Genomic DNA, 27,716 nt, shown 5'->3' on the forward strand with positions numbered 1-27,716 from the left:
CCAGGAAGCCACATCTGGATACAGCTAAGTGGCCCATGTCAGCCACATTGGGAGGTTGCACCCCCTTCCTTCTAGAAAGAACACACAGCAAAGAGAGGACCAACTTGTCCCCAGTCGTAAGCCAGAGAATGAGTGCTGTAGGGAATGGGCTTGCTTCCCCCCTTGGCTGCCAGAAGGAACTCTGCTCCATCTTCCAGTTGCCCTGGGGTAGCAGAAGTGAGAAGGGCACTCTGGTGGTGGCAACAGGAACAAGGACACCATGTATATTTACTTATTTGGGTATATGTGTATCTCACCTAGAGATGTGAAAGCCTCAAAATATTTAAAGGCTTTCTATTTTGTTCCAAATTTTTCCATTTCCCCGTTTTTTTAAAAAAATTGTTATTTTCAGATTTTTCCAGGGGTTGTTTAAGCTGGGCCTTCACTTTCCTAAGTCTCACCTTCTTCCAAGGTGACTGACAGTAAGGAAAAATTAATACATGATAAACATAATGAGATTCGTTTTGTTTGTTTAAAGGCAAAGGTGACAGATGAAGTCTCTGGGGAGAGTGGGGAACCATGGCGTAAAACATCCACAGCCTAGGCCTTCAGTGTCACTGCTGCAGCTGCTGTGCTTGTTCCAATGCTTCACATTGTTCACCATGACGAAGTGTGAATCAATTCTAAATCTATTGACTTTAGTGGCAGATTTTCAAGTATACCAGTGTTAATGAATGAGAACAAGAGTATTTGCATATTAACCTTGTCTAAGTTAAGTTAAGTTAAATACTGGAACATAAGCTTCAAGGGCCTGTTTTGTGACTTTATATAGTAGGAAGATGGATATGTTGGTATTCTAGATATGGCTCATAAACAGTTTTGCTGACATGTGAATGATAACTTTTCTTCACTTTAACAAGAAAAAAACTGACAGAGAAATAAATTCCACTGTGTTTAATTGTGGAAGATGATTGCAGTCTTAATGTTGGAAATTAAATAAAGGCTGCAATTGTTTATCAAAAGGCAATCCCATTGAAGAACTTTGCACTTACTTCTGAGTAGACATACATAAGACCAGGATTTATTTATTTTAAAAAACTATCCTGCCTTTCCACATTTCAGCCTATTAAATGGTTATAAGAATTAACATCACATATCAAGGATTCAAACTTGCAGACATCAGTGGAGAAAGACCAAGTTTTATATTATTGAAAAAGGTATATTTTGGTGAAACATTATTATTTAATGGGTAATACACACAGCTCAATATTCATAAGGACACTGGGTTTGCAGGGATCCCATAGTGCAAAGATGTTATAATTGTCTGTAGCAATATTGAGTTAAAACAAAATCCTTGTGATTGTTCATGACTCCACTAGATGGCACTTCAGACTGATGATTTTCTACATTATGATCTGCATTTTGCATTATGAATGCAGATGAATTTCTACATTATGGATTACACCATTTTTTTATTTCAGGTTTTAAATTCCTCACTCTTTCAATTTATAATTTGCTTATCATGGCATCTTTCATTTCCAGTAACTGAGATTGCAATCCTACACAAACTTGGGGGAAAGTCCCATTGAAAAGTTAAAAAACAACAACCAGTGAGACAATTCAATGCTATTCATTGAGGCTCGGAGTGTTGTAAGAATTCCTCAATGGAACAAATCTGAAAATGGATCTTCTATCCATTTTCCATTGCCCCTCAGTAGCCAATAATTTAAAAAACCACAGTTTTCATTGTTCTATGATATCTAATTTATTTTAACTGATACACAGCACAGTTCTTGGAAATAAGCCCCACTGAATGGTAAGTAGGGTATAGGATTGCCCTGGGCTCCTACTGAGAGGAAGGGCAGGATATAAATCTAAAAAATAAATAAATCTCAGTATTTCTATTGAAAGCTTTTGAATTTGCTGTTTACTTGTATTCTTTGAGCATCAGAACTGTGTAAAATCAGTGGATGAAGGCTGTACTCCCCTATACTAAGTCCTTCTGTAACCAGGGCAAAATGACAAGAGGTGCTATGAAGTATGACAAGAGGAAATGGATGAGGTGCAGACAGCACCAGCTCCTCATGCTCTTTTCAGTGAGACATTGTGCAAACATTGGTTTTATTTCCATTATTTCCTTCGTACTGTGTAAAATACAATACAGTACAGTACAAATTGCATTGCTGTTTATGCTTTCCCTGATGTACCCTCCTAGACTGAGTGCATAATTTGCTCACAACGTGCCCAGATGTGTTTTCATAACCTGTGATTAATTTGCTTTTATTTGTCTGTTAAATCTCCTACCTCTGCAGTTGCTCTCAATTCTCCCCGAGGCACAGATGCGCAGCCTTTACAAGCCACGTGTGGTGTTGATCTACCGTGTTCTGCGGTTTACACTTTAAATGCAAGGTGGAACTGCCTCTAAATGTCCAGCAGTCCTCAAACTTTATCCCGATGAGCCCACCGCCCTCCAGTCAAGCAAATGATTTTTTCCTGTGATTGAAACCTGAATCTTGTTCTTCGAGAGATCGTATCAAGCTTTTCTCGATCCGCTGTCGCTTCACTGATAAATTTCCAGAACCGTGTTTTCCTGCAGGAGCCAAGACTTGCTGGGGCTTGATTTAAGTGTGGTAAGAGTGACACCTACTGAATGCGCTAAGTTTCTTAACTTAAGGGTTTAGAAAACAGCAGCTTGTGCAAGCAGCTGACATGTTATCGCAACTTTCCAAACGGCTTGGAAATTAATGCTTGAGCATAGCTCACATTGCAAGAGCTGTTCTCTACTCTCATTTGTCATTTTTCCAAATTACAGTATTGTGTGGAAGAGTCCAAAACGGCCTCTCCCTCAATTGGAGTGTGTGTGGTGTGTATAAAAGCTAAAAATTATGTGCGGGTAGGGGAGGATTAGACGTCAACGCACACTATCTTTAGTACACAGGACTCTTGCGCGTGTTTTGGTTTTTAGCCATGATCGCACGTGGGAGACCGCACAAGTTAGATCGACACGTGGAACTGAATGAGGTAGAGTTGACCCTACAGCTTCAGATTCCTGGTGGGAGCTACCATTTTAAAATGAGGCCTCATAGGGAAACAAAGATCCCGAAGAAAACCCCCGGAAAGAAATGTTGATAGATAGCACAGAGACTTTTTAGAAGCTTTATTATAAAATGTGTATGTAAAATAATAGAATGGCATAACGTTTTAACAATATCGTTTTATCAGATGCTGAACTGGAAGGAACAGGTGTGGGGTCTGAACAGTACATGGCCTGGGAAACACGTGTATGCCCCCTTGGTTTCCATGATGGAAGAAAGGCGGAATATACATGTAAGAAAAGAAGGGGGAAAACACCTTAAAATGGAAAGCTAGCCCTTCAGGGAGAACAGTTTTACCTTAGACCTCTCCCTGATGAGCTAGTTTTTAACTTGCAGGGATTATTTATGATCTATGGGACATTCCAAAATATGAACACCCCCCTCGGAGTGGTACAACCCACTCTTACCGCTTCAAGAATCTACCACTTTATACTGGCGCATGTATCGAACCAGCCACAGAAATCCCCCCCGTCTTGCCTCGTTCATGCCGTTAAGAGAGGACCCTAAAGTCGTACGCTAACTTCAACTAGGAAGGCGACCGTCAATAACTTTATAGTGCCTGGCCCCTCCCCTTCGGTTACTTGATTTCAACAAGGAAGACTGAAAATGCGGAAGTTTTTCTACCCCGAACTGACAGATCAGGTTCACTTAGCATGATTTACCGCCAACCCTTGTGGAAATCCACCCGCGTTCCCCCCGCAGGATCTTGAAACGGACGGGTGAGACAGTCGCTGCCACACACATTTGGATGGCCACTTTGCCCAGCTCCGAAAGGAGGGCATTTGCTCTGAAAATCAACAGGTAAGGGGATTTTGTTGAACTTCCCCAAAACTTTATTTTACTGGCAGCGCTGGGTAGGGCAGCTTCTGCGGTTGTGCCTGTAGGCGGCTGGTTGAGTGACAGCGGATGAGTGGAGGAGATCTACAGTTTTCAGTTTGCACATTGGGGCCCGTAGAGCAAGCTGCAGACTTTAGATAACTAAACAGATCTAGAGTTCCCTTTACTTTAAGGAGATGTTAACCATCTCGCGCGGTCTCTCTCTCTCTCTCTCTCCCTTATTTTATTTGTGGGGGATTGTAATAATAATAAGCCTCCCTTATCACCTTTAGCATTGGGTTAGAAGTCTAGGGTTGATACAGCATGTTGTTTTGTTTATTGGGGGGGTGCTTCCTGGAAAAAACAGATCATATAAATCAGTGATTCCCCAAATCCCTCCCCCACATACACACACACACACACACTTATAAAGTACTGAAGGTTTTGAGGGACCACTTAATGATTTTTCTGTCTATTGCAGCAATTGTACTGCACTGTGCTAGATGCTGTATGATTTTTAATTGTATTTTTACAGACAAGCTGTTGAGTACCTGAATGAAGCTTGTGGACCACCAGTAGTCCATGGACCACAGTTTGGGAAGCCTTGGTATAGACACATTCTCATCTGCACTATACATTTGAAGCAGTATCATACCACTTTAAATAGTCCTGGCTTTCCCAAAAAATCCTGTAAATTGGAGGCATTCAAGAGACAGCTGGACAGCCACGTGTCAAGTATGCTTTAAGCTGGATTCCTGCACTGTATAAGGGGTTGGACTCAATGGCCTTATAGGCCCCTTCCAACTCTACCATTCTATGATTCTATTATAACTGTAGTTCGTTAAGTGTGCTGAGAGTTGATAAGAGACCCCTATTTGCCTCATAGAACTACACTTTACAGAGTGGTTTAACAATCAGTCCCTCTTCCCAGGGAACTCTTGTAACAACTCTCAGCACCGTTAACCAACTGCATTTCCCAGGGTTTTTTTGGGGGGGAGGGGAGCCATGACTGTTTAAAGTGGTGTGCTAGTACTTTAAATGTATAGGGCAGATGCTGCTTGTATAGGAAGGTAATCACTTTGTAGAAGGTTTTTATAGCTATGACGAATAGGAAATGTCAAGAACTTGGTCAGAACTTGTTCTGAGCATGTTTCTAAATTGCAGTGAACATATGTTTATGATTGACAAATTTTTCCTTTACAAGGGTTTGAAGTTGTAAACATTTATTCTGGAGTAATCCAATAGACCTCATTGGGATTTGCCCATGATTAGTTTTTAGTATATTGTTCTCAGTTGCAACCAAACTCTTATCCCTCAAACTGGCATACTTCCATTTTTTAAAAATACCTGTGAAATAATGGGATTAAGCCAATTACAGTGGAAGCAAGACTGTAAATGACTTATGGGTTGTGGTTTAAATGTGTCATCTTTTCTGTACCCCTTTAATAGCTGTACAACAGGCAGAAATTCAACAGGCACAACTTTCTTAGGTATGGAGATGCGGTATTGCAGGTATGGGAAACCTTAGGCCCTCCAGATATTGCTGAACTACAATTCCCATCAGCCCCAGCAAGCATGGCCAATGGCCAGGTCAGTTCAGCAACATCTGGAGGGCCAAAGGTTCCCCACAACTTCACTATAGGGTAGACTAACCGGCTGAATATTTGGCTGCCTCTCACACAGTTAAGGTTCAGGCTTCAAGCAACAACAATAACTCCCCAAAGCCCTGCTCAATTAGCTCTTTTTTGTATCTAATAATACAATCCTTGCATTGCTTTGACTATCTGATTCTTAGGTCATTTTCCTTTGGAAATCTTACTCACAAATATTTTGCATAAAATAGGGAAAATCTTTGTTTGATATACTGCTTAGGAATCACGGCTCTAGTTCTCAAATCAGAGTTTTTGGAGTGGTGCCTCTGAAGTCCCATTTACAACTCTTGAAAACTTCTCAATTAGCCTTGTGTAAATGAGCTGAAACTTGTATCTGATGGAATCACCTAAAAGGAAACTGGTTGTCTAGCAAGAGAATGCACCGATAAGGCTATGTTGGAGATGTGTGTGCAAGTTTACTTATCATTTTTGAATATCCAGTCATGTTGGTTGAAAGGATGAATTTTGTAGCTCAGAGGTGGAGCATCTGTTTTGCATGCAGAAGGTTCTAGGTTCAATCTCTGGCATCCCCAGGTAGGGCTGGGAGAGAATCCTGCCTGAAGTCCTTTAGAGCTGCTGCCAGTCAGTGTGGAGAATACTGAGCTAGATAGACCAATGGTCTGACTCGATATAAGACAGCTTCCTATGTTCCCTTTTAGTGTTTCGTGTATGGTCATTAATGTTGATATATTGATTGACTATAGAAGTGGATGGGTTTTAGTTACTGATGCATCTACTGTACTGTTGATAATAGTGTATGTACAGTAATACAATACTCTTACAAGCCACTTGTGTGTCTTGGTACAGAACATGGTGGCGCACCTGATTAAAGGCAGCCGTTGGCGAGATCATATCACTCCAGTACTAAAAGAGTTGCACTGGTTACCAGTTGCTTACTGGGCCCAATTCAAGGTGTTGGTTTTGACCTTTAAATCCCTATATGGTTTTGGCCCAGTCTAAAGGAGCGCCTCCAGCATCATCAGCTATGCCGCCCAACAAGATCAGCCTCAGAAGACCTTCTCTCCATCCCATCAGTCAAAACAGCCAAACTGGTGAGGACTAGAGAGAGGGCTTTTTCAGTTGTGCCCCCACCCTGTGGAACTCCCTCCCAAATGATCTCCGCCATGCCCCTTCTATGATGAGCTTCTGCTGGGCCTTGAAGACCTGGCTCTTCAGGCAGGCTTTTGGGGTGGGTTAGATTTTATCTTCATTGTTTTTAGATTTTTAATGCCTACGTATTATATGCCTATGTTGTACGTCGCCCAGAGTGGCTGGACAGCTAGCCAGATGGGCGACTAATAAATTCAATAAATAATAAATAATATTGATAAAAGGTGGGTTATAAATTTAATAAATCGCAAGGTATGAGATTTATCACATGCTTTTTTGAGAACATGCTGTACAAAATGGTTGTACAAGTGTGTGTGTTAATTCAGTAAATCTTCCATCCAAAGTAGGTATGCATAGGATTGCATTGTAAGGGAGACTATATTGGCTGGTCAAGATACCCTAGTCTTGGTATGGGCTTGACATAACAAGGAAAGCCCAGGAATTCAAAAGCCTTGGAGAAGCAACAATAAGATGTTTAAAAGTTCAGCATATATTTCCCAGTCTGGGGTATGTCTGAGACTTCACATGTTTTACGTGTAGTCAGAGCCTTATTGAAACACAGTTATTTGAAGGATACAACAACCAGTATGCAGTTGTGCAACTGCAAAAATGTTTTTGGAGTGTGGCAGTGAGGTAAAAGCTACAGCCCCTGCAGAAAATATGATTGCAGTAGCTCAAACCTTAGGACCTTTCAGATACTGCTGCACTCTCCCCCAACTCTCCATTGTCAACAAATAGGTATAATAGTTAAACAAACCGTACCTCTAGTTACCAGCTGCTAGGGATAAATGAAACGAGTTGACTATTGTAGGGGCATATGGCTGATCACTGATGTAGATGCCATGCTGGACTAGATGCACTTCTGGTCTGTTCCAGCAAGGCAATTTTCATGTTCATACTGGTACCCAAATAGTTCCTTTCTTTTGCCAAAGGATTTTGCTCCAGTAATCATTGCCGTCAGACCCTTAAAGAATTCCTGACTGCACTACAAGGGTATCCTAATTTTTGTACCAGAATCATCCACATTCTGTGTTTACAGAGTAGAGAATCATGGTATACAGATAAATGTCTTAAAACTTGCACATTTCAGTTATTCTTATCTTTGAGTTCCCATGATCTTATCAGATCTGATAAATGACGAAATCATGTCTCATAAATAACAATTGTTCTTCAGTTTGATTTGAAAGTTCCTAATGATAAAGACAAATGAATTAAAGACCCTGTTGGTCTACAACGGGAACAACGGGACCTAGTCTAGTACATATCTAAATTTTCCATGTTGCAATCTATGTTCTTGCCCACACCTTCATCTCTTACATCTAGGGGCACCTTTTAGGCCACATATTTTTATTCATCAGAAAACTCATATCTCTGGTATTACAAAGTAAGACCTGTTTTATGCAAGATTAAATTGCAAAAACGCCATGTATCATTAATACACTACTTTTTGCAATTTGATCTTGCATACTCACAAATAAATCTTTGAATCTTGCTGTGCATCTTGCCTATGAATTCCCTCCTCTGAATTTTATTTGCCAGCTTTAAGTTTTTATTTTATTTTTAAAGTAATTCTACTTTTTTTGCACAAAATTTGTAGAAAGTTTATGTGGGTTATTTATTTGGCATTTGTTCTGATTTGTTTGTGGGGAGGTTAGACAACACTGCGTTAAACAAGTGTGATCCCACCTTTCCAGTACATTTTCCTGTACTTTCCTTATTGCAAAAAGTCTTTTTTTGAGAGAGGGAGATGGGTTTGTTGTGCAAGATAATCAAATCAAATTGAATTGTTGAACCCGAACCCACATACCAAATTTGCTGCTATGTGGTTAAATTCCACCTGAAAATAGTGATAGTCTGGAAGCATCTGAATCTGAAGGGAGGAGAGAGATAACTCTCCAAGATCAGCCTAAGGATTGTGACAAGGACCTATTCCATTTATTCCACTGTATTCTCTGCACACAATAAAATTATTATTTATCTTACATGTGAATAACAAACTCATGTGGCTGAGTGCCTATCAGTGGCTGCAATTAGTTACCGGGTCAAGTTCAAGGTTCTGGTTTTGGTGTATAAAGCCCCATGCAGCTTTGGACCAGGATACCTGAAAGATTGTCTTACCCCTTATATAACCAGTTGATCACTGTGCTCTGAAGGTGAGGGCCTCCTGCAGATACCATCTTAGCAGGAGGTCCATTCCACACAACATAGGAAGTGGACCTTTAGTGTAGTGGCACCTACCCTGTGGAATTCCTTCCCCTTAAATATTAGACAGGCACCATCTCTGTTATCTTTTCAGCACCTGCTGAAGACCTTCCTCTTTCAACAAGCCTTTTAAGTAGAGACTTTATCCCAATCTGTGTCTGTGTTGGAATTACTTTTTTAGATGTTTTTAAAGATTTTGTTTTTAAGATGTTTTGTTGTAATGTTTTCAAAACTTAATATGTTTTAAAGTCTTTTGGTTTTTAAGATGTTTTAGAGTGTATTTGATGTTTTTGTTTGCTACCCTGGGCTCCTCCTGGGAGGAAGTATAGAATATAAATTTAATAAATAAATAAATAATCCGTTTGGAAGCAAAACAGAGCCAACTAAAATGGGGTAGTTGCTTCTGCATAGTTGTAGGATTCCCTAGGTATGCAAATATATATGGTTTTGTAAATTAAAATTAAATATTTTCTTAAAATAGCAGACAAGGATCTGTGAGCTATCAGGACACCTACCATATGTCCAGGTGTCAGTTGGGAGAGGAGGAAAAAAGGAAACTGGAACCGGTGGGGAAAGAAAAGGAAATAGCCTGCTAAAATCTACTAGAGCTATAGTCAGCATCCTGGAGGTAGGGAGTTACAGTTGAGGGGAGGGATCCTGCACTGTATAGGGATGTTTCAGGGGGAAGAGAAGGATAAAACTGAAACTTTTCCCTTTCCCACTATCGAGATCCATGGCCATGCTTATATATTTATAAAATGCTGAGGTTTGGGTTTGGCAGCTGGTTCAGCCAACCTCCTAAGTGGATTTTGTTTTGTATAGGAATTGTTGAATCTACTGATATGTTCAGGGCCACCCTGCTATTACATGACACCATCACAACTCAGTTAACATCTGGCTGCCTGATTTCATGACATAACCATACAATTTTGAATAGTAAGGCTTTTTTGAGCAGCTTTTTGGTCATTGCCAGTCTTTCCTGTTTGCTGGCTTCCGTAAGTGCATGTCTTGAGGGATATGACTTGTGTACACCAGGGACCCTGGTGAATTGTGACACAGCCACTTCCTATTACTGAGTTTCCAATCTGAACAATAGTTGCATAAGGGGCAACACGTTGCACAAAATATCCATCCAGCCTTAATGGAGCTGACGACCACGATCAATCTACAAAATTTTGAGACTTCCCCAAATTTTGTTATCTTGATGGGTATTTTATACCCAAAGCAAACTGATTAGTTATGGTGCAATCCTAACCATGTCTACTCGAAGTAAGTCATTTGGAATTCAATAGGGCTTACTGTCAAAGAAGCGGGGTTAGGGTTGCAATCTTAACTGCCAAACAAATGTGCAAGAGGGACAGAAATAAAGCATTTGTGCCAGATCTCTGTTATGCAGTGGTCTAAGGAACTGATGGCCAGACGGCATCTTGCACAGAACACATAAGGCCCAGTTCCAAATTTGTATGGGGCCCAGGCAATTGCCCAAATCCTGCCTCCCATAGAACTCTGCTATAACTTTATTCCTGAAGAGTACTTGCGCCAATTTGAATCTCTCCATCTTCTCCTCGGCTGCTGTCCTTGGCTGAACTTTCTAGGCAAAATTGCCAGCTCATTTTGAGCCAGAAGTGTTGTAGACCAGAAAGGATTTGCTTTCACGTGTGCAGGGGCAATATTTTAGTTTGAGTTTGTCCTTAGTTTTAATTTTTATTTTCATTTTCTTAATGTTTAGTTTTCCATTTTTCTCTGGGGTTCATAATTTGAGCTCTTGAAATTGGCTCTCTGATGCTTTCTTATCTCCATATGGTGGTTTCTAACTCTTCATTAGCAAAAGGGCTGGCTCAGGCAGATCCAGCAAAGAAAGGTCCTGTCAGTGTAGGTAGCAGAGGACAGTCAACCCATGCTCTAAAAAAGGGACAGCGGTGCCTGCCCTTCTGCTTGAAGAGAAGAAAAACTTGGATTTGAGAGAATGGGACAGTAAGAAAGAACATGAATAAACCTCTGTCTGATCCAGGTTACCCAGGGCCTCTTTCTCACAAAAGTGATCAGCTGCGGCAACATGTGGAGCCTGAGGCCAGTGTTTCTTTCAGGTGGCTAGTCTCTCCTTCAGATAGATAGCATCAGCATGAGGTCACAATGGCCAGCCTCTGCTCTTCAAGCAGGCAGCCTCAGCATAGAGACACATTGGCCAGTCTTTCATTGAAGCAGGCAGCAACAGCAGCAACAACATGTGGGCACAATCTCTCTCTGGAGCAGCAATCAGGAGGAAGCAGGTCTGTACAGTCATAGTCTCTTTCTCACTGAGGAGGGAAGCAACACTACATGAAGAGCGTGGCCAACCGGGTCTCTCAGACTGAAATGGGCAGAAGCATGTGCGTAGAGAAGTAGCAGGCAAGATACCCCCAGCTATGACTGGGTTTCTTTTTACAGTGATTGCCCCAGGGTGGCCTGGCACCAGAAGAGGTATAGATCACTGTTGTTCAGTTTTAGGTCCTCAGATGTAGTCTCAAAATTCTGCCATCCCCATCCAACTTAATTGGTGGTCAGGGTGATGGGAGTTGGAGTCCAAAAACATCTGAGGCCTCAAGGCTGAAGAACACTAGTATAGATAATGGAAGTAGGCTTGGGGATATTGATGACATGCCCGACAACTTCCAGAGTTTGCCAGAGCTGGGCACAGTTTGGGGCTGTGTACACATGTAGCCTTTGAAACGTACAGGGGGCATTTTTTCACAGTGCGCTTTTGTATATAGTGGTTTGCAGTTGTACACATCTTTGTGCAATAATGTCATCTAAAGTGGCAGCTACTCTCTGTGTTGTCTGTACATAGAAGTGGGTGTGTTTTCAAACTCCCCTCTCTGCACTTTGTGTTTCCACAAATTTATTTATTTGTGTATTTATGTATTTATGTATTTATTTATGTATTGCAGTCTTTCAACAGAGAGGGGCTGGAAGCAGATGTGTTGATACACTGATATACCGGGATATATATTGGTTTACAGAGGTGGCTGAGTTACTGTATTGCTTCCTATTTTGCCTATATCATTCAGAGACAAGTTAAACATGATGAGGGGCACAGCCCTGAAACATCAGTAGTCTGCACAAATAGGAGGTGACCTGAGAAAGCTGTCTCAGTATGTATGTACATGTATGCAGCAAGCACTTCAGAAGTGCATTCTCAGGACAAAATGGATTATAATTGTTCCAGCAGAATGTGCTTTAGTTCAACAAATAGTGTGGGACGGGCGAGATGGGGATGATGTCATGTGTACAGCTCCCCCAAAAGGCACTTGCATCAAGCACTGAATGCAGATTATCATGCAGTATGTATGTCCTCCGAGAGACAAACTGGCAATCTGAAGGCAGGCAGAAGAATAGCAAGCACTGGCTTTGTTTACCCACATGCAGCAGGACCTCAGTGTTCAGCATGTGCCCAGGCGTAGTTGTGAGAATAAATATCTGAGAGAAGAGAGAGGGATCCTCCAGGTGACATTTTCTTCAGCATACTTCCTCGTTTCCTTGCACAGCTTCCATGGAGGTTAGACTATGTCCAGTCATTATAGAGCATTCATTCTGATGTATTTCTGGGGCAGGCATATGACAAACAATGAACATTCATCTTGCATTGTCCTGATTTGCTTATGGGGTGTTACAAGCCTTTCCATTAATCATTCATTCATCCTACATGTTTCAATGCATTTCCCCGTCACATCCCAAACTGCAAAAAGTCAGAGGTTTTTTTAAGTGGGTTTGTTGCACTACAACAACATAACCCTTTAATCCAAGTTCCAGTATGCTCTTGAATCCCTTCCACAAAATACTGAAAGTTTGGAGGTGACCTGGAAAAAGAAGCGCAAACAGGTGATAGCAGGTGATGGAGTAGCAGTAGTGGGCAGAAGCAGGCATTGTCTGAAACCATACATACAGCAGGGCTTCTACTTTCAACATGTGCACAAGACTAGGTGAGAAAAAAGTTACATCCATAGTAGCTCCAAAAAAAGCAGCAAGACCGTTTTATCTTGATGCAGTTTGAAACAAATCTGCACCCGGCTGTAAACATCTTTATTATTTTATTGGAGTACACCCAGCTCCACTGCTGATGTCAGACCATTTAGGACCACCCACAGCAAAGTGTTAACATTAGACACACCTGAGAGTTTCAACAGGTTGACTGACCAAACATTTTTGAAGTCGGTGTGAAGCTGGCTTGAAGGGAAAACGCATCTGATCTCAAAAATCCCAGATTTTGAGAAAAGAGGAGCAGAGTGTGATTGATAGGTTTTTGGTAACCAGCAGAACAGTGAGTGTGTTTCTGCCCTAGATGGCACTGACTATTTAACAAACATTAATTCTGCTGTGTTTGCAGAGAGGTTAAATGGTGTTACATCAAAGCAAGTATTATCCCACACTTTCCACTGCATTCTTCTGTCTCTTTCTTGTAAAAGTCTGATCTTTTGGGAAAGTGGGCTTGTCACACAAGAGTTTCAAATCAGGTTTTATTGCACAACCTGGATTTGCCAGTATGTATTGAATCCCACCCCCAAACAGTCTGGAAGTGCCTAGGTATGTGGGCAGGAGCAACAATGCTCATCATGGACTAGGGAGCGTGCCACTCACCACAGGGCAGCTCAGGGAACTCCCGCAATGGTTAACATTCAGGTACATCTGATCCTAGGAAAAGGGAAGAGGTTGGAAAGAATGGGGATAGTACTCAGACAAAAAGACTAAGACAAGGTGAAGATTAAAATGAAGAGAAAAACCTGTAATGAAAACAAAACATTGCTATGATAAAACTTATGGGTGAAAGAAACAAGGCTAAATGTAAATATCAGTGGCAAGTCTAGAAACATTAAAGTCAGGAACTTAAGTTTGCATAATTAGATTGCGACAGGCCTGAACCTTTTTGCATATGCAAAATCCATAGCACAAGGGATGAAAATACAAGTAAAGTAATGGTTCCAGCTCCTCCTGGTAATTAGTGTAATAGTTGATTTGCTCTTGTGGGTCCTTGTGGTTTTTGAAGTGTTTCTGATGTTAATTGCAGCCATTATGGACTATCCAGTTCACTGACATCAGTGGGAATGTGTCCTCCTCCAGAGTTGCCAGCTATAAAAGAAATGTAATATAGAAGGGGAGGAAAGGTCCTTTTGTTCAGAAAAAAAATATGAAACTACTTACAAAATGAAAGGGAACTAAAGACAATAAACTAAATTCAGTTCAAGTCTCTCGAATGATTTCATTCTTTGGTGCCATCCTTTTGGTACAATGAGGATGGATGGGAAATTATGTGATGAGGAGAGAAGAGTCATAACCTATTAAACTAAATGCTGATCCTGCAAAAAAGAAGTTGATGCTGGTACTGCAGTAATGTTTTCTTGCCTGGTATCACATTTGCTTCCAAGCTATGTGATGCAAACTGTCACCTAAAGGATGAGCCTGGGAAACTCATACGTCTCCGTTTAGAAATTCCTGATGAAGCTAATGGAACAAGATAGTCATAAATAACTTAAGCCCCATTGATTTCAATGGGATTTAGTCACAACTACATTTTGCTGAATTAGGTGCCAGAAGTAGCAACCTATCGACAACATAAAAAGCATACAAATTAGATTTTAAAAATCTACCAAAGGATTACAAAATGGCATTGGCAATAAAAAAAAAAAGATGACTGTTAGATTCAATACAATTTAAATCCAAAATAGTAAACTCAGTAACTCCTAATGGAAAATACAAATACTGCAATGGGTTTTGCTATCAGGTTACAGTGAATAGGGCAATCTGTGGATTGCCTTTAGTAAGGCAATACCTGGCCATAGTCTTGGACTTGAAAAAGGAGTATTAATAGCCCAAGATGTTTAGGTGATGTGTAACTAGAAACATTCATGGGAATTAGTTGCTAGACAATTGTCTAGCAACTAATTTTGAATATTGTGTTGATTATATTTATTCCTTTTTGTTTGGATTTGTAAACTGCTTAGAGTTTTTTGCTGAAATATGAAGTAGTATATAAATTAACTACATAAATAATAAATACACTGTGACTTATGTTACTAACTGTATCTGAAGGATCTAATGTGAACATAAAATCTTTGCTAATTTTTATAACAGCAGCCAGGATTTCTATAGCCCAACACTGGAAGACTTTTCAGGATTTACGTTTAGATTTACAGCACAGAAATCTATGGCACGTGGTAATTGCTGAGGAAAAAATGGCTCCGCAGTGGCAGCAAACAGGCACAAACAAAAAGACTTAACATTCTCAATAATATGACTTTTCCAAGAAACATTTCAGACTCCTCCCAAAGCACTACTTTTGCCTTCAAAGTGTTCACAACCTGCATTAAATATACACTAATGGGATGCTGGTCAATACCATGTTCTGGCATTTGTCTTATTCATGGAGCCTCTACATTAGAAACCGATCAGGTTGTACTTTGGACCCTTTTCCCCCTCAATGGGGTCTACTTGATTTTAAGTTAAAAATGGAATGCAATACCCATTAAGAAAATGGAAATTGTTTTACAAAAGCAGATAATGATATTTCTTTAGATTTATGTACTATGCTTTATGATCATTCTTTCATCTTTTCTTTATAAAAATGGTTGACACATCCTTCTTGTCCCGTGGAAAGCTGTCTGAGAAATGGAAAAAAGAAAAAGTGGTTTTTAGCCAAGTCATTATGGGCCAAAGCAGCTCTTTCCTTTTATTTTTTGTCATGATTTGATCATATGGAAAAGCTTAGTTGACAATTTGGAGGTCTCATTTGGAGTAATCTTTAACTTTTAAATGTCATAAGTCTCAGTGTGTGGAGGATGAGGCAGATACTTCTAGCTCAGATGTAATCCTACAACAGTTGTTCAGTTGGCTCTTGACTCCGCAAATGAGGTGGCCAGAGAACCAAGAGCTGCTGGGAGTGTATTTGCCTCATCTCCTCACTCCCAGCAAGAGCTTTACCACAACCACTTGTTAGTTTCCTGAGTCTCTATTAAAGGGACAGCCTCTTTGGAATCTGTTTTTCCCTACTGGCATTCAGTAGATCTTGAGCAAAATTCTACTTTTCATTCTGCCTCCTGTCTTCTTAATATATATTGATTATAAATATATAATATTGTAAATATTTGTGTAAGATATAGAATGTGATATAATTATACATAAATAAATAGAGATTGCTCAGATTCTTTTAAATCTGTACTTGATGTAAGTATTGTAATGTCTTTCCACCATGGTCCTAGGAATCTTATTTGGTTGAATTTGATCTGTTTTTACCTTTATTGCTGCTAATTTGTGCATATAAATCTTAAGATAGAGATGACAGATCAGTGGCCCTCCAGATGTTGTTGGACTTTTTTATTAAGAACATATATGTATATTTTATATAGATATAGATATAAAAAAATAAGCAAAGAAAAATCATGTTACTACAGATCAGTGAGAACAGAGAATGTTACTTACATTCAAAATATTGTAAACCCATAATTTATATTTGATGTATATTTCCTGATCCTGTTCCATGTAATAAAAAATTTCCATTTCATCATAAAGGTGTCCTGTCTCTGTTGACCACTTTTACATTTTAGATAGTGAGATTTTTGCCGTTATTGCAAATCTCCAGACCTTCTCATACAATTTTTTAATAGAATTTGCCTTCACTTTTTTCACATATACTATCCTGGCTGCTGTTCATATAAGACTCTCAGTATTCTTGAAGTTGTTGGACCAACTCTCATCAGCCCCAATCAGCATGGTCATTGGTCAGGGATGATGGGAGTTGGAGTTGAAGAACATCTGGAGGGCTGCAGGTTTCCCACCCTGATCTAAGATATTGTTTCACTTTGTAGTCCCTAGAGACTAGGCATAGAATGATTGAGATTTCTCCCTCAATATTTTCTGCTGAACACTTCTATGAGATTCCTAAAATGGTGGTTTGGTTTGGCTACTCCCTCCTTTCTTCTTTGCCTTGTTTTTTCTGCTGTAGGCACAGAAACACCATTTATATTGCAGTGAACTCATTATATTGCTGTGAGCTCATTAAGCCTGGTTTTGATGGTATGAGCATATTTTTATACATACAGCCTTGAATGTCAAATAAAATTTAGTCCTAATTTGGAAATGACTAATATCTTCCTTTTTTATGTTCAAGGCATTCCTCAGCAGAAATAAGAAGACAATTTGTGCAGCAACCAAATCTTGGACAGTTCTCTCAGCGAAGTATCAGCACCCCTGGCTTCTCTTTTATTCAGCTAGTAAGTGTGGAGATTTTTGTGCATTTCTGCTTATATGAGGTTAGTTCCAGTTAACGCAAGAAAAAGTAAATGTGCTTTTGGGAGTCTCAGATATCTGGGACTGATGTATAGGAGGGGATTTGGAGCAAAAAAACAGTGGGCAGGAAAAGGGTTGTAAACACAGCCCCTGGCACCTCTCAATCTCTCTTTTCCATTAAAAAAAGTGTTAGGGCATTATATGTTTGCTGTATGTTTGCATGTAACATTTATTAGCCTCAATGAGTTTACAATGGCCCGAGGGCTGTAGGTTCATACTGCAGATTCTGTTGAACTTGTAAGAGACAGATTATTCTTTGTATCCAACATAGCACAAGTCTAGAAAAATTATACAGCCACAAGGGTGGCTGTATACTATAGCCAGCATGGATTTTTTTGCATTCCACAATGTTAGATTGAAAATACTCCCCTGCTATTCTGCTGCTTCCCATAAGATCATTTCAAAACAAAACCTGAACTCAGTCCTGAACTCAGAAATGTTTGCTTAACAACCTTCTACGTTTTCATGGTGTTACCCAAAACACTCAGAGAGAATCAAGAGTTCAAAGTATAAAACAAGAGAAAAAAGTCTAGACCCCTGTTGGACTTTTTTCTGTCAGTGGTCTCATAATTTGTTGAAATTAATTAAAAACCAGCCATATTCACAGAGTACCTGTAATCCTATTACTGACCTTGCCCCATACTCTGACCTTCATCTTCTGCAGTTTAAAAGTTAAAAAAATGAATGGCTGGCTTTTAATTAATTTCAGAAATTTTACATTGGACTCTATGATAGTGCTGGGCATGCTCAGTAAGAACCAACTGTCAGTGTTCTAAAAGCCAGACTTGGAGCTGCTTGGCTTGGCTAATCAGGTGGCCACAACCACGCCAGACATTTTTTTCCACTTTAAATAGTCATAGCTTCTCTCAAATAATTCTGGGAAGAGTAGTTTGTGAAGGGTGCTGAGAGTTGTTGGGAGACTCCTGTTCCCCAGATAGAGCTCCAGTGGCCACAGTGGTTTATCAGTCAGCCCCTCTTCTGGAGATTGTAGCTCTGTGAGGGCAATAGGGCGTCTTCTAGCAACTCCGAGCACCCTTCACAAACTATACTTCCGATTCTTTGGGGGATGCCATGAATCTTTACAGTGGAATAAAGGTCTGGTGTGGATGCGGCCAGGGACAACTTTGGGTTAAATTTGGGTGGGAGATTTCATGTGCCTGCTGTAGAATAAAAAGGTGGGGAAAACTTTGATAAACAATAATACTGTTCACAATATCTTCCTTTTACCAGTGCCCACCCACCCAATCCCTTCCCCCTTCTCTCCCCCTGCTCCACCCCCAGATCAGTTGACCTAAACAAGATTGTACAGGACTAAATCCCCCTGAACTCAAAAGCATGCAAATGATCCAACCTGGCCTCTCCTCCTCCCTCCTAACCCCTCCCTCTTGCTCCTTCCCTCCCCTTGCTTCACTCCTCCCCCCTCTCCTTCCAATCCTTTTCCCCTTCTTTACCCCTCCCCCTTCTCCTCCTACCCCATGGTCAGTTTTACCTATCCTAAGCATGATTGCATGGGAGTAAATCCTATCGAACTCAATAAGCATGCAAATGATCAATCCATTCTTAGCAAACTTGCATAGGATCCCATTTCTTACCTCCCGGATTAAAAAGCAGAGAAATTCACTAATAGACAAAAAAAACCTTGTGGTTTAAGAACGTACCTATAGCCCATAGATATTTCTACCAATCTTTAAAAAGCAGGGGAATTGGGCGGCTATAGTGAATGCACTAGGGGAGCAAGAGACCTGACCTCCTCTCTGTTATTTTCCCTCCCAACACAATTTGGGTTGGTCTTTCACAGTCCAATCCACTTCCAGTGTAGCTTGGAAGAATTTGGTAACATGTGCCTCTGAGCATATGGTCAATGGTTGCAACACCTGCAATTAGTCCAGATAACAGAAACAAGGCATGTGCTGTGCTGATCTTGTTTTAGCACAGAGGAAGCAACAGTATTAAGACAGTTAATATAGTTCAGATAGTCACTTTAAATATGTTTGATTTATTTTACAATTTTAGTGACGTTTCCTGTAGTAAATCATTTTCTTTTGCTTCTGTTTCTGTGAATATCTGAAGTACAGCAATACTTTGCATAATTTACACTAAAAAACCTCCAAAAACAATTATGGAATAACGGCACTGACTATTCTGCAGAATATTCTCCAGTGGACATGAGGGGTGTCTCAATTTGCACAAGATAAAACAGTGGAGATGAAATATATTCTAGCAAGTTTCTAGGTGTGCTGTATGGCTTTAATGGATCATGCTCACCCTTCCTTAAGTGGAGTGGTTTAGGCATAGCAGGCTGAAAACATGCATCTTGGGCAGGCCAAATTTGTTTTTTCCAAAACCTAGATTCAGTGCTTAAGTAGCAACATATTGTAATCAGTCTGATTTTACATCAAACTGCATTTTCAGATTCAACTGTTAATGCACCCAAACTGGAAATAGAACATAACCTCCAGTTTGAAACACAAAAATCTGTCTTCACCATCATATAACATTGACCAGTAAGAAGGCTTTGAAATTAATAAAAATAAATTTGACACAGATTTCTAGGATGAATAATGAGAAAAATATAATTTTCTAGAACACCAACAAAATAGAAAAAATGTAATTCTCCATCTTGGGAGATGCAGTCCCGATTGCAGGTGTTGTGACCATTCACCATATGCTCAGAGGCACATGTTACCAAATTCTTCCAAGCTATACAGGAAGTAGATTGGACTGTGAAAAATCAACCCAAATTGTGTTTATATTTTTACAAATGTGTAGGGCAGTACAGTATCGCAGAGAGGTCAGGTCTCCTGCTCCCATGGTGCATTCACTAAAAGTGCCCAATTCCCCTGCTTTTAAAAGTTTGATAGAAATAGCTGTTGGCTATACAGTAGGCCCCGCTTATACGGCGGGTTCCATTCTGGACTCCCGCCGTAAAGCGGAAATCGCCGTAAAGCAGAACCCCATTGACTTTAATGGGGCGTGTGACGCAAAAATGCCGCAAAAACGGCTTTAAAAGAGGGGAGGAAAGCTGCCGCATTAGCGGAACGCGGGGAAGCGGAGCACCAGGAAGCGGGGCCCTACTGTAGTACGTTCTTAAACCACAAGATTTTTTTGACTATTAATGAATATTATCTAAAGATGATATGAATGGCTCAGGGCTGAGAGCCACCGGATACATGTTTCTGATTACTGCAGCGCTGCAAAGTCATAGGAGTACCAGCTCTATAAGGATATTTGACCGTTATAGTGGATCTACCTCACCATTTTTAAATATCAGATGGAAAGCATTTAGGATTTTAAAGCTGGATCCTGAGTAACTACATAATTGAATTTGTGTGTCGCCATATTGTAAGCAATTGAGAATGAACACAATACGAAACGATGTTACTTGGTTTATTTAAAAATATTTATACACTTCCTCTCATGTAATTATTTCCAGGTGGCATACAAGGATGAAAGCAATACAACAATACAAAGTATACAAGCGCAGCACAAAATTAACAGTCACCAAAATCTTTAAAATCATATGTAGAGTAACCTTAGTTAGATGGTATTTGTTGTGCTGTACTGATGTTGTGGTGTGCTATTTGTGTTATAGACTAGTTCTATAGAAGAGGGGTGGGGAACTTCCAACCACAGGCCAAATGTAGCTGATCAGGCCTCCCTATTTGGCTTATGAGGTCATGTTGGCCAAGCTATATTCACCTCCTCTACACCTGGCATGGGGCAGGAAAGGGCAGGGTTTGGAACTTTGCAGGCAGGGCATGCAAAACCCCTTGCACAGAGCTGCCAAATGCCTGATGTCAGGCTTTTGGGAAGTGCTGCCCTTCAATAGATGTCAATCATCTGATGTCACTATGACATTAGATGATTGACCAGTGGGAGATCCCAACTACCAGGCAAAGTTGACCCTTGAGGTGGGAGGAGTTAAAGATCTCGCCTGACAGGCCACAGCTGTTCCCCACCCATACTATAGAGCTATACTGTCCTAAAGTAGCTCTACAGAGGGTTATTTTTCCAGACTGATCCCATGATGTTTTGAAAGATGGAATCTTTCAGAATAGCTGTTTTTTTTTAACAACAACATGACAACCCTTATTTTTCAGAGATAAGTGTTCCTTGCTTTTGGGGCCAGCTAAATGTAAAGGGTATTTTATCATCACAGAATTTTGTTCAATATGAGATCTTCAGACCTTTTAACTCAGCTTTCTTAAGAATGTGCAGTAACTTGGAAAGCTACAGCTTTGGAAAGCTATCATAATTGTACGCTTACTGTCTGTCAAAGCTATCCACCATTTTACTCACTTCCTCAATCTGAGGAACTGTGGTGTTTGACTTGTTCTTTGTAGGTTATTCGTTTGTGTGTGTGTGTGTGTGGTTTTCATCTTCCGCTCTCAAATGCTCTCCATTTTGATTGCTGCCAAAATGTACCTTGCTGCTGATTGTACCATACTGAAAAGGTATGTTTGCTGTAACTGATTTGTGAATGAATGTATATGATGCTTACTTTGCTTTTCGGTGGATAAACCATACTTCCTGAATAGGTTCAGGAGTTCTTCAACAGCTGTAGTAATTTTTGTTTGACAGTTTTCTTTTCAAATTACAAACATTGTTTCATCCTTTTTCGCAAGTTTGTCTTTCTTCCCTCAGAGGTTTGCAAAACTTTGTTTCTTGAAATGACAAGCACGCAATTTTAGAGTGACAAAACATGCACAGTTTGCTTGGATGGATAGCAAACAAACATGGCACAGCCTGTGTTTATCCAGATGTACATTTAAATAACATTTATTAATTTAAAAATTCTTTTCTAATCTGATGTGGTAGCATTGTGTGTGTGCCTGATACAAATTTGCAGAGGGGTTGAAAGTGCATCTAGTCCACAAAAGCTGATGCCACAATATATTTGTTACTCTTTAACTAACCACAAGGAAGGTACCACTAGATTCTGCTGTTAATGCATTTCGTAGTACATGGTACTTCTCTAACTGAAATGGGTGCGAGTCTGTTTTCACATTTGCACATGGAAGTCCCATTGACTTAAAGGGTATTTAAATTTGAAGAACCAAATAATAGGATGGCTGCTGACTTTTTCAAGTAAAAGACTTCTTAGATAACTGTTTACAGTATAATCAGAGGAAGCTGAAAGGTGCATGTAATGGAAAGCTTGCGTCCTTGAAGGAAACCTTTGATCTGAAAATGCTATATGGTGGTGGTGTTGTTGTTATGTGCCTTCAAGTCCGACTTATGACGACCCTATGAATTGGTGACCTCCAACAGCACCTGTCATGGACCACCCTGTTCAGATCTTGTAAGTTCAGGTCTGTGGCTTCCTTTATGGAATCAATCCATCTCTTGTTTGGCCTTCCTCTTTTTCTACTCCCTTCTGTTTTTCCTAGCATTATTGTCTTTTCTAGTGAATCATGTCTTCTCATTATGTGTCCAAAGTATGATAACCTCAGTTTCATCATTTTAGCTTCTAGTGACAGTTCTGGTGTAATTTGTTCTAACACCCAATTATTTGTCTTTTTTGCAGTCCATGGTATGCGCAAAGCTCTCCTCCAACACCACATTTCGAATGAGTTGATTTTTCTCTTATCTGCTTTTTTCACTGTCCAACCTTCACATCCATACATAGAGATCGGGCATACCATAGTCTGAATGATCCTATCTTTAGTGTTCAGTGGTACATCTTTGCATTTGAGGACCTTTTCTAGTTCTCTCATAGCTGCCCTCCCCAGTTCTAGCCTTCTGATTTCTTGACTCTTGTCTCCAGTTTGGTTAATGACTGTGCTGAGCTATTGATAATCCTTGACAAGTTCAATGTCCTCATTGTCAACTTTAAAGTTATATAAAACTTCTGTTGTCATTACTTTAGTTGTTTTGACGTTCAGCTGTAGTCCTGCTTTTGTGCTTTCCTCTTTAACTTTCATCAGCATTCTTTTCAAATCATTACTGGTTTCTGCTAAGAGTATGGTATCGTCTGCATATCTTAAATTATTGATATTTCTCCCTCCAATTTTCACACCTCCTTCATCTTGGTCCAATCCTGCTTTCTGTAGGATATGTTCTGCGTACAGATTAAACAAATAGGGTGATAAAATGCACCCCTGTTTCACACCCTTTCTGATTGGGAACCAATTGGTTTCTCCATATTTTCCACAGGAGTCCTGCTATCAAGTGGGATATCATAGCTCCACCCACTGTCTGAAGGCAAGAATGTTCTGAAGACAAGACTAGAGGCATCAGGCCCCTCCCACTCTCCAGTTCATTCTTGCCTTTGTCTGAGACAGTTGGATAGAATAGCAATAGCATTTAGCTAAGTTTTCTGTGTTCGTATTTTGTGTAAAGAACTGTGCGGAGCTGTGTGGTCGTTTACTCCCAATCCCTTCCCTCTGTCTTTGCTTGGAGGTGTGTGGGACTGTTTGTTTGAATCTTTCCTGTACTGTAATTTTATTTTGACTGGTATTTTTGAGGGAGTTGTTGCCTATTTTGCTTTCTCCCTCCTGCTTCCCTTGTGGGGGACTGTGCTTGTTAGCTGGGAGACCGAGGCTGCGGCTCTCCTTCAGGCGGCGGCGGCTGGTCTTTTTTCTGTCAGGGGCTTGTGGCCGCAGCCTTCTGTTTAGCGCCAACGCTGCCTTTTTCCATTTTCTTGCCCCTTCAAAGCAGCGGTCCGCCTTAGTTTCCCGGCCAGGTGCCTGGAGCTCCTCCTCCTTTGTTTCTAGCCTCTGCCAAGGCGTTTTTGTTTTTCTCTGGTGCCTCTTCCCTTTCTAAGTCCAGCTTGGACATCTGGCATTTCTGCTCCATATATGGTAAAAGCCTTTGTTGTAAAATCTTGAGCTTTACCATACTTGCATGGGATATTAAGGCAATAGTTCGATAATTGCTGCATTCCTTCGGATCCCCTTTCTTTGGAATTGGGATATATATGGAACGCTTCCAGTCTGTGGGTCATTGTTTAGTTTTCCATATTCTTGACAATTTTTTGTCAAAATTTGGACAGATTCCGTCTCAGTAGCTTGTAGCAACTCTATTGGTATGCTATCTGTTCCTGGTGATTTGTTTCTTCCAAGTGTTTTGATAGCAGCTTTCACTTCACATTCTAAAATTTCTGGTTCTTCATCATAGGGTTCCTCCGTGAATGAATCATTCTTGCATCTCTTTTATAGAGTTCTTCAGTATATTGCTTCCATCCATCTTCCTTTTATTTCATCTCGGTCAGTCAGTGTGTTCCCCTGTTGATTATTCAACATCCCTACTCTTGGTTTAAATTTTCCTTTCCTTTCTCTAATGTTTTGGAATAGGGCTCTTCTTCCCTTTTTGTTGTCCTCTTCTATTTCTATACAATAACTATTGTAATAGTTCTCTTTGTCCCTATGTACTAGTCTCTGTATAGTTGCACTTAGGGTTCTGACTCTGTTTCTATCTCCTTTTGCTTTTGCTTTCCTTCTCTCTTTAATCATTTTAAGAGTTTCTTCAGTCATCCATTGAGGTCTTTCTCTTTTTAACTAGAGGTATTGACTTTTTGCATTCTTCCCTGATAATGTCTCTGACTTCAGTCCATAGTTCTTCTGGTTCTCTGTCAACCAAGTTTAAAGCCTCAAATCTGTTCCTTATTTGATCTTTATATTCTTCTGGGATGTTATTTAAATTGTATTTTGGCATTATGATTGCTTTGTTGGTCTTCTTTAGCTTTACTCTGATTTTTGATACGACCAGTTCATGATCCATACCACAGTCTGCTCCTGGTCCTGTTTTCACAGAAAGTATGGAGCTTCTCCATCTTCTGCTATCATGTAATCAATTTGATTCCTATATTGACCATTTGGTGATGGCTACTTGTACAGTCGTCTTTTCGGTTGCTCAAAAAATGTGTCTGCAAGAAACAAATTATTGGCTTCACAGAATTCAATAAATCTTTCTCCTGCTTCATTTCTGTCTCCTAAGCCCCATTTCCCAACAATTCCTAGTTCTTCTCTGTTCCCTACTTTTGCATTCCAGTCCCCCATGATTATCATCACATCTTGTTTTGGTGTGTGATGAATTTCTTCCTGTACTTCTGTGTAAAATCTCTACAGTTCATCTTCTGCGTTTGCTGTTGGAGCATAGACTTGGATGATGATTATGTTAATAGGTTTTCCGTTTAATCTCATTGATATCACTCGCTCAGACCTTGCGTTGTAGCTCCTAATTGCTTTTGCTACATCACTTCTCACTATTAAAGCAACCCCATTTCTTCTTAATTTCTCATTTCCTGCATAAAATATGTTGTAGTTGCCTGATAGAAAATGTCCCATTCCCATCCATTTTAATTCACTCACGCCAAGTGTTGCAATGTTGATACGTTCCATTTCTTGCTTGACAATTTCTAATTTTCCCTGGTTCATGCTTCTCACATTCCATGTTCCTACTGTGTGCATCGTACAACTCCAGACTCTCCTTCCGCATCTGTGCACTTCAGCCTCTGGGTTTCCTTTTGACTTTGACTCAGTTGCATCATTAGACACAGCGCTACTCGTACTTGTCCTTTCTTCTTCCTCAGTAGCTCGTTGAGTGCCTTCTGACCTGAGAGTCTCGTCTTCCAGCACTATCTCGTGTTGCACTTTGGATATTCTGTTCATAGGGTTTTGTGGTAAGAGGTATTCAGAGGTGGTTTACCATTGCCTTCCTCTGAGTTTGGATGCATCTTAGTCTGGTGTCTCAGCTTTGACCATTCCTCCTTAGGTGCCCCTGCTAGGAGTCTAGCCTCTTGGTCTAGACTCCTGACGGCATTGCTCTCAGCTTCTTCAACACTTTCAAACCCCCTCACCACGTTAAGGTGTGCATCCTAAAGGGGGGTTATATGGTAGAATAATCATATTTGAGGCTACCATCCTGTCAGTCAATGGGATTTAAGCAGCCTAAATCTTTGCAAGATTGCAAGCTCAACAATTAGCTTATCTGAAGCTGCTTAAGAACCTCTTCTGTATGAAGGATTGCAATCACACTAGGTTTGACAAGCAGACAGAATTAATATGTTTGATCACATCTCTTGAAACATATTAAAGAAAATGAACTCACTGAAATGTAAACATGTTTTACTTTCAGTTTTATACAATTAGGCAGTTAAGCAAAACTTGAAATGTCTGAGAAGGGACTTGAAAAATAAGCACTTAATTTATGCAGACCACAATGTCCAGCCAAAGAAATGTATTGACAGAATGGTGACGTTATCAGATATGGTTGGAGTAAGACTTACTTCTTAATACATGCAATATTTTCTTGGGATAAACAGTAAGTTTCCAGTAGTAGGGTACGAAACTCATGCCTATTTCCAGGGTTTAATTTGAGTCCAGGTTCACCAGGACTAACAACACAAGATTCCTAGCCATGAATTCAGTATGGCTTACTTCTAAGTAAGTGAGGTTAGGATTGCAGCTTTGCCCTTATACTGGTTTCATTGCCAGGACAAACTTGAAGTAATAACCATTGAAGTAATAGCACAGTTCCTGTGAGCACGGGGGAAAAATGGCTTTCCTTCACCTTAACCAACTGCCCACCCCCCAAATTGGGCCTTTCTAGTTACTGCCCTTTTCCTGGCTAGCTTGCATAGTCATATCTAACCCACCAGATGATGTTGTCCTTTGCAGTTTCCATTTAGAACTATTTGACAAGCAACATTTTAAAAAACAAGTTACCGTATATTCCGGCGTATAAGACGACTTTTTAACCCTGGAAAATCTTCTCCAAAGTCGGGGGTCGTCTTATACGCCGGGTGTCGTCTTATTAGGGTTGCCATATTGCCCGGATAGCTGGGTTTTACCCGGATTCTAAGCATGCCACCCGGCGCCCGGCTAGCCCCTTAGGTGGCCCGGATTCTCAGCTTTCATTTAAAAAAAAAATTAAGTTTCTAGGGGGTGCGGTTCTCGAGATATATATAAAAACGTCAGGCACCCCCCCCTGGTTAAATCTTTTTTTAAAGTACTGTATAGCACTTCGTAGCTTTAACCCCGCCCGTTCAGGATTTCAGCCAATCATTGAAGTGTTTGTTTGGTGGCAGTGTCTGCAATTGCGAGGCCAGAAAATGGTTGTTTCCCCTCCTGTTTATCTGAAAATCTCATAAATTGGGTAGGTATGTACATTTCAGTTTTTCCCCCTGTTGTGTGTGGGAGTCAGATCCTGGGCAGTGTTTACCTTCCCAATAGTTGCTTTTGGGGGTAAAAACAGTGCTAATCCCATATGTCCAGAGTAAATCCTATTGAATTCAGTAGGAATTACTTTTGAGTAGACCTGATTATGAATGTGCTGAAAATCAATGGGACTTTGGAGTGAATGTAAAAAAGAATTGTGTTTGTGTTCTCTTTCTGCCCCCCCCCCCCCAGTCCTATTTTAAAGCAAGTAGGCAGGGCTTACTTAGGTATTGCAGTTTTTATTCTGTAGGAAACTAATACTGATTTTTTAAAAACTAATACTGATTTTTCTGCAATGACCAATTGGTTTGACAATAAACTATTATATGGGCTGTATGTATTTATACATCTGCAGTGTGTGCGTGTGTGTATGGAGTCTTTCCAAC

General features: G+C 40.3%; 1 protein-coding gene across 2 annotated transcripts in view; it reads left to right on the forward strand.

Annotated features, from left to right (window-relative positions):
* Positions 1–2,366: 2,366 nt before the first annotated feature.
* The window catches only part of DOCK8 (dedicator of cytokinesis 8), a 171,982-nt gene continuing 146,632 nt past the window's right edge, over positions 2,367–27,716 (forward strand). The window contains exons 1-2 of one of the 2 annotated variants that reach the window (XM_061628825.1): positions 2,367–2,609; positions 16,992–17,094. Coding sequence is in view for 1 of the 2 variants with exons in the window: in XM_061628816.1 (XP_061484800.1) it covers positions 3,823–3,875; positions 16,992–17,094 (156 nt within the window). In the remaining variant the exon portion in view is untranslated. Of the gene's footprint in view, positions 2,610–3,348; positions 3,876–16,991; positions 17,095–27,716 lie in introns of those variants that run through there. The other variant, XM_061628816.1, reaches the window with a different exon arrangement.

The sequence above is a fragment of the Rhineura floridana genome, chromosome 1 (genome assembly GCF_030035675.1).
Source record: "Rhineura floridana isolate rRhiFlo1 chromosome 1, rRhiFlo1.hap2, whole genome shotgun sequence".
NCBI lineage: Eukaryota > Metazoa > Chordata > Lepidosauria > Squamata > Rhineuridae > Rhineura > Rhineura floridana.